The following is a 10,511-nucleotide window of genomic DNA, read 5'->3' as shown; positions in this document are numbered from 1 at the left end:
TATTATTCTGAGAAGTAATAATATGCTACAGTGTTCTTCCTACTTTCCATGATCCATGAACACTACTTTTTGTCCATAATATTATTACTAAAGGTTGAAATGATTTTGACTATACTTATATTTTCTATTTTATATCCTGAAAAAAGCCTGAGTCACCAGTAAATGTGTCCATTATACGGAAGTTCCCTGTTGATCAGATTTCTTCCCAGTGCTACTCTCCAGAAACCTGGGTTTATATTATAAGCACATTTTTTTTTCTCCTGTGTAACATTGTACAACTCAGAAGCTTCCTGAATAGTTGAAATTCAAAAGGAAACTCTGAGACACAGATCTCCTTCCCCTCCTGCCTCAACTAGGGGGCATTTTCAAATAGTCTCTTCCCAGAATGTCAGGAGACTCAAGAGCCTTGGCCTGCCACGTTCCAAAAGAACAAGAGGGACTTATAGTTGTGAAGGTTGAAGAAGAGAATTATGTTTGGGGGCAGGAGTTTGGTCTTCAGGGAAGCCCCCATAGCCAGGAAATCTTCCGTCAGCAGTTTAGGCAGTTTGGGTACTCTGACTCCTCTGGGCCCCGGGAGGCTCTGAGCCGACTCCGGGAACTTTGCCACCAGTGGCTGAGGCCAGAGACACACTTCAAGGAGCAGATTCTGGAGCTGCTGGTGCTGGAGCAGTTCCTGGCCATCCTGCCTGAGGAGCTGAAGGCCTGGGTGCGAGACCATCGACCTGAAAGTGGAGAGGAAGCTATGCCTATGCTAGACGAGCTGGAGAAAGAACTGGATAAACCAAGGCTACAGGTAAGGAGTAGTTTTGTTCTGGTTTTTAACCTATTGCGGATTAGTGGAGAAATCATAAGTGGGCATTGATTTGGTTATTAGAGGAGAATTACTATGAAGTTTATAATTTTTGAGTTATTATTCTCTGTTTTCAAAATTTTGCTGTCTGCTGGTCCACAGCTTCCAGTGGCACACAGCATATGTGTCAGGTCTCCAAAGACGAGGCCAAAAATTCTGGCAACCAGGGGCCCGGGTAGTCCAGTGTTTGTGGATGTGGAGTATGGATGACCTGTTTGCCACTTACAGGAGGGAGCCCCGGGCCCTAGATTGGCTTGCACTTGAGCTCCAAGACTTCTGTTATTGTCCTTCGCCATTGGCCCGTGCCCCCGTGAATGTGTGCTCTCTAGCTACATCTCTCCTCCCATCACTCTGAATCTGCCACCAGCAGATATGTGAGTGTAGAAGTCAACATCTATCACTGGCGGCAGTGTCACAGGTCACTAGATATCTAGGCTCAGGCTGACCTTGGCTGTCTCCTGTGCCTGGTAAGGGCCCTAATCCTTCAACTCAAATGATGACACTTGGGCACTGGCGGACATTATTTTTTTTATCAACATGGGGGTCTGGGTAAGGGTCAACAGGCCAGGTAGGCCAGGTGAAGGCCGGGTGGGTAGGGCTAAGGCTTCTTTACCAATCACCATGGAGATAGCCCCTGGAAGACTGGGCGGAACTTCTAATGGGACGGGTCACAGACACTGAGCCAATAGGAGAGGCCTGGCCCAACCAGCCACTTCCGCAGAGTCCTTCATTTTGCCCATTGACACTCAGCGGCCTCTTCTGGCTTTGGCTACAGGAATTGAGCACACCCAGGGAATATCTTCACAGGTGGCAACCCCTGATGTGCCCAGGTTCAAGACACTGGGAGAGCAGGCCAGAATATCAGTAGGCAAGGAGTCCCCACTCAGTATCTCTTGTCTCACTCTGTCTCTCTGTATGTGTTCATTCTGCCCAATCTCTTCATTCTACCCCTGAAAAACATCACAACTACGAGTGCCTGAGAGAGTTCCTGGGGATGAAAGGAGGATGGCCTCTGGCTTTACCAGTTGCCCCTGGGCAGAGAATAGCAGGTAGTCTATCTGGGTGGTCTTAGATACAGGACTCTAAAGGGTACAGGAATAACAGATATAGGGAGTCTCTAGAGCTGAGGCAGAGCACCCAAGGAAAGAATAAAAATGTGCAAGAGGGTGGGACTACATCCCATCATGGCTAAATTTCAGATTTTGTTGGAGTGGGTATAGCCGTGGCCCACGGGATGGAGATATTTGATGAGGGGCCATGTTGGTAGAACTTGCTAGGAAGCTTCTCTCTGGTGGGGGAACAATTATCCTGGGGCAAGGGGTGGGGTGCTGCATCACAGAATTCAGTGAGAAGTCACCCTTTAGGTGCCAAAAGCTACCTATCAGAAGGTTTATGGCACAAAACTTACTGGGGGCCCTCCCACAGGGATGATGCCACTGAAACTCACTAGGGTGACGCTGCAGGAGCAGAGAGGACACCAGAAGTGGAAAGAAAAGCCCCTTTCTCCTCCAGTGTCCTCCAGCCCCCTCTACTGACAAAGCTTACATAATGCCAAACAGCAAAGGATGAATGTTCCAGGGCAATGAAGGGTGGATTTGAAGCTGAGAGGTCACTAGCCTTCATGGCACAGTGGCTAAGAGCTTGGCTGCTAACCAAAATGTTCATTGTATATTGATAAAATTAGGTTTGTGAGGCCAGAAGACTGCAGGAAAGACCCTGGACCATAGCAATTCACCAAGGGAACACATACCATCTATCCAATGAGGCCTCCTGAGAAACTCCCTCCCAGGCTTTCCTCACTAGTGATATTCTGGACGGTTCAAGTTATGGGCCAACTTGGCTAGGCCATGATTCTTAGTGGTTTGGCAGTTATGTAATGATGTAATCTGGCAGGTATGTAATGATGTAGTTATCCTCCATTCTGTAATATAATGTAATTACCTCTATGATGGGATCTGATGTGATCATCCAATCAGTTATAAGGGGAGTTTCCTTGGGGATGTGGCCTGCATCCAATATATATGGATGTTCTGAAAGTGCTCAGTGGCTTTTTCTTGCTCTGGATCCTGCTTCTGGCTTGTCATCATTTGACTTCTGGTTCATGGAACTTGAGCCAGCAACCTGCCATACTGCCTACTGATCTTGGGATTTATGGGCGTCCACAGCCCACGAGCCATCAGCCTGCTGTCTGACTTGCCCATCTTGGGTCTGTCAGCCACTGAAACTACGTGAGTCAGGAAAAGCCTCCAGCCTGGTGCACGACCCATAGGTTGGGACTTGCCAGCTTCTACAACTGCATGAGCCATTTCCTTGAGATAAATCTATCTACACACTCACTTCACTGGTTTTGCTTCTCTAGAGAACCCAGCCTAAGACATTTGGTACCGTGAGTTGTTCTACAACAAAATTGTAAGGGTGAGTTTTCTAAATTGGTTTTCAAGTCTCGTTAGTCTTAAAGATGTTGAGGACTCTGCTTCCAGTAGTAAAGAAGGCACTGCTAATCCATGGTGTGAGGTGGCAATAGAAGTATACAAAATATCACCACCAATAGATTAAGAATTGGTGGGGGGCGAGGCTCTGGGTGATCGCATGTCCGGTACTTTTCTACAATTTTGTCAGAATGAGAAGTATGAGGAAATTTGCTGGTTGGTCCTACTTTTGCTAGGCAAAGTGTTGAAAGAAAGAGATGTGCTGAGGGCTTCAGAGTCACAGCTAAAGTGGTGCATAAATGACCTTAAATTTGCCACTTATGCCCTGAAAGAAAATCTTAGTTCTTGTAGTAACAGAGCTGATATTTATGAAAACCAAACCCAGTGTCTTATCATAAGAGTGGCTGCATTACAATACCAGTGGAACTCCCAACTTTTAATGATGTCTGAATTTAAAGTAAGTGCATTGGTTGGGAAGAAATGGGGTCCTGAAACTTGAGGTGGGGACATATGGACAGATAATCAGGAAACTGGGAACACTGAGCTCTTAAATTCTGTTGAATCACTCCTGCCAACAGAACCAACCCTGTTAGTCCCATGTGAAGAGATTATTCCATCTTTGTTTGCTAAACCAGCATCCTCAGTAAAACCATTTGCCCCTATAGTGCCATCTAATGAGATTATCCCAGCTACCTCTGAAGAGCCTTTGTCTGAGTCATCTGCTGGGAAGGTGTCTGAGTCTTTGCTAGGGGCATTGCCTGAAGCAAATGCCTTATAAGACATTGATGAATGTTCTCAGAACACATGTCCTCCACCCATTTTTGCTTCTAGACTTATAACTAGACTTAAAGTTCCAGTGATCCCCAAAATGTGAAGTACAAAGTATGACCCAGGAGGAGGTAAGCTCCACTCCGAAAGAACTGCTTGACTTTTCTAATATGTACATCCAAAGCCTGGGGAATATATGTGGGAGTGGCTATTAAGGGTATAGGAAAATGGTGCAAGGAACATATAGTTGGATCAGTCTGAGTTTATTGATATGGAACCACTAAACATAGATCCTTCATTCAGTTTTTCAGCTTAAAAGGTTAGGAAAAGGTCTAATAGTTTATTTAGTTGTTTCATTGAAGCTTGGATTATGCAACAGCCTACACTGATTTAAGCTGAAGTACCAGACCTGCCCTGGTATACTGTAGAAAAAAGTATTCTAAGGCTTTAGGGAAATTGGCATATCAGAGTGGATTTATCAGGGTAGACTCAGACCCACACATGGAGTGCCCAGAGGACACACCTTTACCAAAACTCTGAGGAACAATTTTGTGAAGGGAGCCCCAGCATCCTCGAAGAGTGCCATGATTGCTATTTTATGTAAGACAAATTTGACAGCAGAAACTGCATAACTGACTTAAGACGCCTAACTACAATGGGGCTGATTGGACCCTTTGGTGGTAGGGACCAAGTGGTGGCACTCAATTGACAAAGACAAGGTGGGCATGGTTACCATAGTGAACAGCGGAGTCAAAGCAGTAATCAGAATTGTGGTGTTGCCTACTAAGTAATAGTGCCTGAGGAGTAAAATAGATGGGAAATCTACTAAATATTTACTGTATCTGTACAAGTGGAAGAATTCTAGGTCAAGTAAACAGAGTCTAACTTGAATCACCAGAATAGAGAGTCAGAGCCCCTCAATAAATTCCCAGACTTGAGCCAGTTTACAGATCCACAACCCCTTGAATGAAGTTGAGGCTAGGTCCCCTTGAGGAAGGACCCACTATACTGCCAAAAATTTATACTGTTAATTTTTCTACCAGCTTTTCCCAACAGGATCTATGGCCTTTTATGAGGGTGACTGTTCATTGAGGAAATGGAAATAATCAGACTTTTTGAGGATTACTGAATACTGGCTCTGAACTGACACCAATTTTAGGAGATTCAAAATGTCACCGTGGCCCACCAGACAAAAGATGTGGGTATGGAGGTCAGGTTATTAATGGAGTCTTAGTTTAGGTTCATCTCACAGTGGGTCCAGTGGATCCCTCAACCCATCTTATAGTGATTCCTTCAGTTCCAGAATGCATAATTGGAATAGATATAATCAGCAACTGGCAGAACCACCACATTGGATTCCTGACAAGTGGAGTAAGGGCTGCTATGGTAGGAAAAGCCAAGTGGAAGCCATTAAAACTGCTCCTACCTAGGAAAATAGTAAAGCAAAAGCAATACTGCATTCCTGGAGAGATTGAGAAATTACTGCCACCATCAAGGACTTGAAGGATGCAAGGGTGATGATTCCCACCACATCCCCGTTCAGCTTGCATACTAGGCCTGTGAAAAAGCAGATGGATCTTGGAGAATGACAGTGGATTATCAAAAATTTAACCATGTGGTGAATTCAATTTCAGCTGCTATTCTAGATAACTTTCATTGCTTGAAGAAATTAGTACATCTCCTGGTACCTGGTATGTAGTTATTGATCTGGTCAATACCTTTTTCTCGATTCCAGTTTCAAAGGAACAGGAGAAGCAGTTTGCCTTCGGCTGGAACAGACAACAATACACCTTCACTGTACTACCTCAGAGGTACATCTACTCTCCAGTCCTATGTCATAATTTAGTCTGCAGGGCCCTTGATCACCTTTCCTTCCATTACACTGATGACATTATGCTGACTGGATCTAGTAAGGAAGAAGTGTCAATGACTGTGGACTTATTGGTAAAACATTTGCGTGCTAGAGGGTGGGAAAGTAATCCAAAAAAATTTAGGCACCTTCCACCTCAGTGAAATTTCTAGGGATCTGGTGGTGTGGGGCGTGTCGACATATTCCTTCTGAAGTGAAGGAAAATTATTGCATCTGGTCCCTCCCACAACTAAACAGGAGGCACAACATCTGGAGGCAAAACATATCCCTTATTTGGGTGTGCTACCCTGGCCTATTTATCAAGTAATTTAAAAATCTGTTAGTTTTGTGTGGGGCGCAGAACAAGAGAAGGGTCTGCAGTAGGTTCAGGCTGCTGTGCAAGCCTCTCTGCCACTTGAGCCATACAATCCGGCTGATCCAACAGTGCTTGAAGTGTCAGTTGCAGACACAGATGCTGTTCGGAGTCTTTGGCAGGTCCCTGTTGGTTATTCACAGTGCAGACTCAGGATTTTGGGTAAAGACCTGCCATTCTCTTCATATTACTACTGCCCTTGAGAAAGTTTTTGGCTTCTTATTGGGCCTTAGTAGAGATGGAATGCTTAGACATGGGCCACCTGGTCACCATGCAGCCTTGGATGCCCATCATAAACTGGTGCTTTCTGACCCACAGAGTCGGATGTGGACAGCAGCAGTCCACCTTTAAATGGAAATGATATAGATGAGATCAGGCCCAAGCAGGATCTGAAGTCACAAGTAAGTTACATGAAGAAGTGACCCAAATGCCCATGTTCCCCACTCCTGTCACATTACCTGCCCTCTCCCAATCTGCATCTATGAATTCATGGGGAGCTGTTTATGATCAGTTGACTGAGGAAGACAAAACTCATGCCTGGTTTACAGATGGTTCTGCGTGATATGCAGGCACCACTTGAAAGTGGACTGCAGCAGCACTACAGCCCTTTTCTGGGAACTCCCTGAAGGACAGTAGTAAAGGGCAATCCTCTCAAGCAGAACTTCCAGCAGTGCATGTAGTTGTTCACTTTGCTAGTAAGGAGAAATGGCCAGATGCGTGATTGTATACTGATTCATGGGCTGTGGCCAATGGTTTGGCAGGATGGTCAGGAACTTGGAAGGAACATGACTGGAAAGTTGGAGACAAAGAAGTATGAGGAAGAAGTATGTGGATAGACCTCTCTGAATGGGCCAAAGAAGTGAAGATGTTTGTGTCGTATGTGAATGCATACCAAATGGTGACCTCGGAAGTGGAGGATTTTAACAATCAATGGGTAGGATGACATGTTCTGTGGAAACTAGTCATCTCTTTCTCCAGCCACTCCATCATTGCCCAATGGGCTCATGAACAAAGTGGCCATGGTGGCAGAGGTGGAAGGTATGCATGGTCTCAGCAACATGGACTTCCACTCACCAAGGCCAACTTGTCTACAGCCACTGCTGAGGGCCCAATCTTCCAGTAGCAGAGACCAACACTGAGTCCCTGACATTACACCATTCCTCGAGGGGATCAAGAAGCAACTGGTGGCAGGTTGATTACATTGAACCGCTTCCATAATGAAAAGGGCAGTATTTTGTTCTTATTGGAATAGACACCTACTCTGGATATGGATTTGCCTTCCCTGCATGCAATGTTTTTCTGCCTAAACTACCATTCATAGACTTACAGAATGCCTTATCCACTATCATGGTATCCCACACAGCACTGCCTCAGATCAAAGGACTCACCTCACAGCAAGTGAAGTGTGGCAGTAGGCTCATGCTCACGGAATTCACTGGTCTTACCATGTTCCCCATCATCCTAAAGCAGTTGGCTTGATAGAACGATGGGATGGCCTTCTAAAGATACAATTACAGTGCCAGCTAGGTGGAAATACCTTGCAGGGTTGAGTCAGTGTTCTCCAGGAGGCTGTATATGCTGTAAATCAGCGTCTAATATATGGTGCTGTTTCTCCCGTAGCCGGGGTTTGTGGGTCCAGGAATCAAGGGGTGGAAATGGGAGTGGCACCACTCACTATTATCCCTAGTGACCCAATTGCAAATTTTTTGCTTCATGTCCCCATCTATCATGGGTAATAGCGGAGGTGAAAATTGGGGGGTGGGGGGCATCTTTGTGTCTTAAGGTTATGAAATTGTAATTGAGCTCTGATAATCAGTAGTCTAAATCAATTCTTCAAATAGACAGTGAGTTGTCTTTTCCTATAGCTGACAGATGATTTCATGCTGTTAAATGGAGTCCCTGGGTGGCACCATCGGTAAAGCGCTGGACTACTAACCAAGGTTAATGGTTCAAACCCATTCAGGGGTGTCTCAAAAGACAGGCTTGTTGATCTGATTACAAAGGGTCACGACCAGAAAACCCTGTGGAGCCAGTTCTGCTCTGCACACTTGGAGTCATGAGTCAGAATCAACTCGACAGTAACTAAAAAAATCATTTAATAATTATTTTCCCCAATTGTAAATGGATTGTAAATGTTGATAATACACAAAATGAGAAAGTATAAATCACCCACAATGCTGCTAACCATAGAAATATTATTAACATTTTTGGAGTACTATTTTTTTTCCAACCCTAAAATCTTTGGTAAAAATCTTGTTTGGTAAGTCATTGCTGGTAACTGATTAACATTTATACTCTGAGTATACACTTCAACTAGTTTACTACTAGAATGTAATGCAAGATGTAATAAAATTAGTTTTAAAGTTTTGCTTTGACAATTATCCATTCAGGAATAGTGAGCCCAATAATATGAGTGGGGATATGCTAGGTGAATGGGGAAGGATTTACGGGAAGAAGTCAGGGAATTAGTGCCCTTAGCTTTTACTCCCTGGGCAAAAAAGTGCCAGGCAACTATGACAGCCTGTCTCTGTGGTTGTAGCACTAAAAAAAGAAAAAATTTTTTTTTTTCTTTTTTTAGTACTAGCTGGTCACAAAACTGAGGGGGCACGTGGGGCTGCTTTGTGGCTGAAAGATTACAGGAATGAGAATATGTGGCCTCTTTAAACACATACACATCCTGTGTCCGCCAGAATCAGGACTCTTCCTTCCGTTTGGGAGGAGTCCGTATCACACCAGATGGATATCCTCAGCACTAACTGCCAAGGACCAGACTTAGGCCTGTGGACTGGGCAAGAGCCTGGAAGACTGCCATGGGCTTTCTTTCTCTTTCAGCAGGTTCTCAATAGAAGCATGTGCCCGTTACCCTTTGGATCTTTGGACTGCTTGGTGATCACTGTGCTAGCCAACAAGGCAGAGGTGGATGATAAAGCTACTGAACAGCATTGTCTGGTTCTGGCCCATCAGAAAGCAAGGGGTGTGTAGGTATAAGCAGGGCCTTTGTTCTTGAAATTACAGAAATGTATTTCAAGTCAGGATAGGAAGCTCGTCTAATTGGCAATTCCTCCTGCACTGTCAACGTGCAGAGGATGCACCGTCCAAGGCAAGAGCAGCAGATGTTCACAGGGGAGCTTTGAGAGACCAATGTCAGATTTCTTGAAATATCCAGTCCTCTTAGCTGCACAGTGGTAGTTGCAGCCTATGGAAATGAGGAGGGAGAAGGGGAGATGTAGGAAGCTGGTAATTACTATGCACCTTGCCTAAATTGCATTTTTTTTTTTTTTTCTAATTACTGCGAGATCCATTTAAGGCAAACATCCTTACTCCCTGGACTGCCTTTGTACCAAGAGAAACCAGGGGGCCCCCAAGCAGAAGGGAAAGGCATGAACTGCTTTTCTTCCACACAAGGCTGGTGAAGGAGAAAACAATTACCTTTGACATCCACCTCATAGCAATACTCTGTTTCATAATAGCACAGGCTGTTGAAGTTTTGACCACAATAGATCATCTAATTTAGCTCTTTTAAACTGACGGTTCGAACTTGTAGGGCGACTTGCTAATGGCTGCAGAATGGCAAAGTGCTAATAAGAACAAAGGTCCCTACTTCATCACTATTGCTTTTCTCAGCCATAAATCTCCTTCATGTCAATAACATATTTACACAGGGATTTATAATTTGCAGTGGATTTTTTTTTTTTTTTTTGTATACCATGTATGAGATGGGTGAGTCTGCCACAGTCATTTTACCAGCGAGGATTGAGGATCAGAGTTAATTGATGGGGTAGAGGTGTTATGAGAAGCAAATGCTTTACTTAATATTTTGATTATCCTGAGCTTCCATTCCCTTTTTAACTTTCCTTTTAATCTTAAGAGTATTAGGTATTACAGAAATATTGGAAAATACAGAAAAGCTAAATCATCTATAATCTCATCACCCAAAGATAAACCACTTTAGCACTTTGAGATCATGTATTTCTAGTATTTTTAATGATTAAATATATTTTAACATGGGATCATATTGTACATACAGCTTGTAACATCTTAACAATGTATCATGAATGCTTTGACATTTAATATTGACATCACTCTTAACAGCTTTAAGACTTTGTGTTACATTCATGATGATTTTGGATGTATTTCCAGGTAGAGTTTCAAAACTAAAAGGTAATTCTTAAGGCTTCTGGTATTCATTGCCAAAGATCACACCTATTCACCTCTCACCAGCAGCATTAGAGTTCAAGTTTC

The 10,511-nt window shown here is 44.0% G+C and overlaps 1 protein-coding gene across 1 annotated transcript; it reads left to right on the top strand.

The window, feature by feature from the left end:
* The first annotated feature begins 385 nt into the window (after positions 1-385).
* On the top strand, positions 386-9,251 carry LOC126085727 (zinc finger and SCAN domain-containing protein 30-like). The gene is made up of 3 exons (XM_049901359.1): positions 386-851; positions 6,588-6,670; positions 9,105-9,251. The coding sequence occupies exons 1-3, from the start codon at positions 386-388 to the stop codon at positions 9,249-9,251; spliced, it is 696 nt and encodes a 231-aa protein (XP_049757316.1).
* The last annotated feature ends 1,260 nt before the right edge of the window (positions 9,252-10,511 follow it).

This window comes from Elephas maximus, chromosome 11 (assembly GCF_024166365.1).
Source record: "Elephas maximus indicus isolate mEleMax1 chromosome 11, mEleMax1 primary haplotype, whole genome shotgun sequence".
In the NCBI taxonomy this organism is placed as follows: domain Eukaryota; kingdom Metazoa; phylum Chordata; class Mammalia; order Proboscidea; family Elephantidae; genus Elephas; species Elephas maximus.
This window is presented reverse-complemented; position numbering and strand designations above follow the sequence as displayed.

Coding starts and splice junctions, on each gene's coding strand:
- LOC126085727 (XM_049901359.1), top strand. CDS start 386: ATGTCAGGAGACTCAAGAGCCTTGGCCTGCCACGTTCCAAAAGAACAA. Junction 852..6,587: donor GATTAGTGGAGAAATCATAA/GTGGGCATTGAT, acceptor TCTGACCCACAG/AGTCGGATGTGGACAGCAGC. Junction 6,671..9,104: donor AGCAGGATCTGAAGTCACAA/GTAAGTTACATG, acceptor CTCTTTCAGCAG/GTTCTCAATAGAAGCATGTG.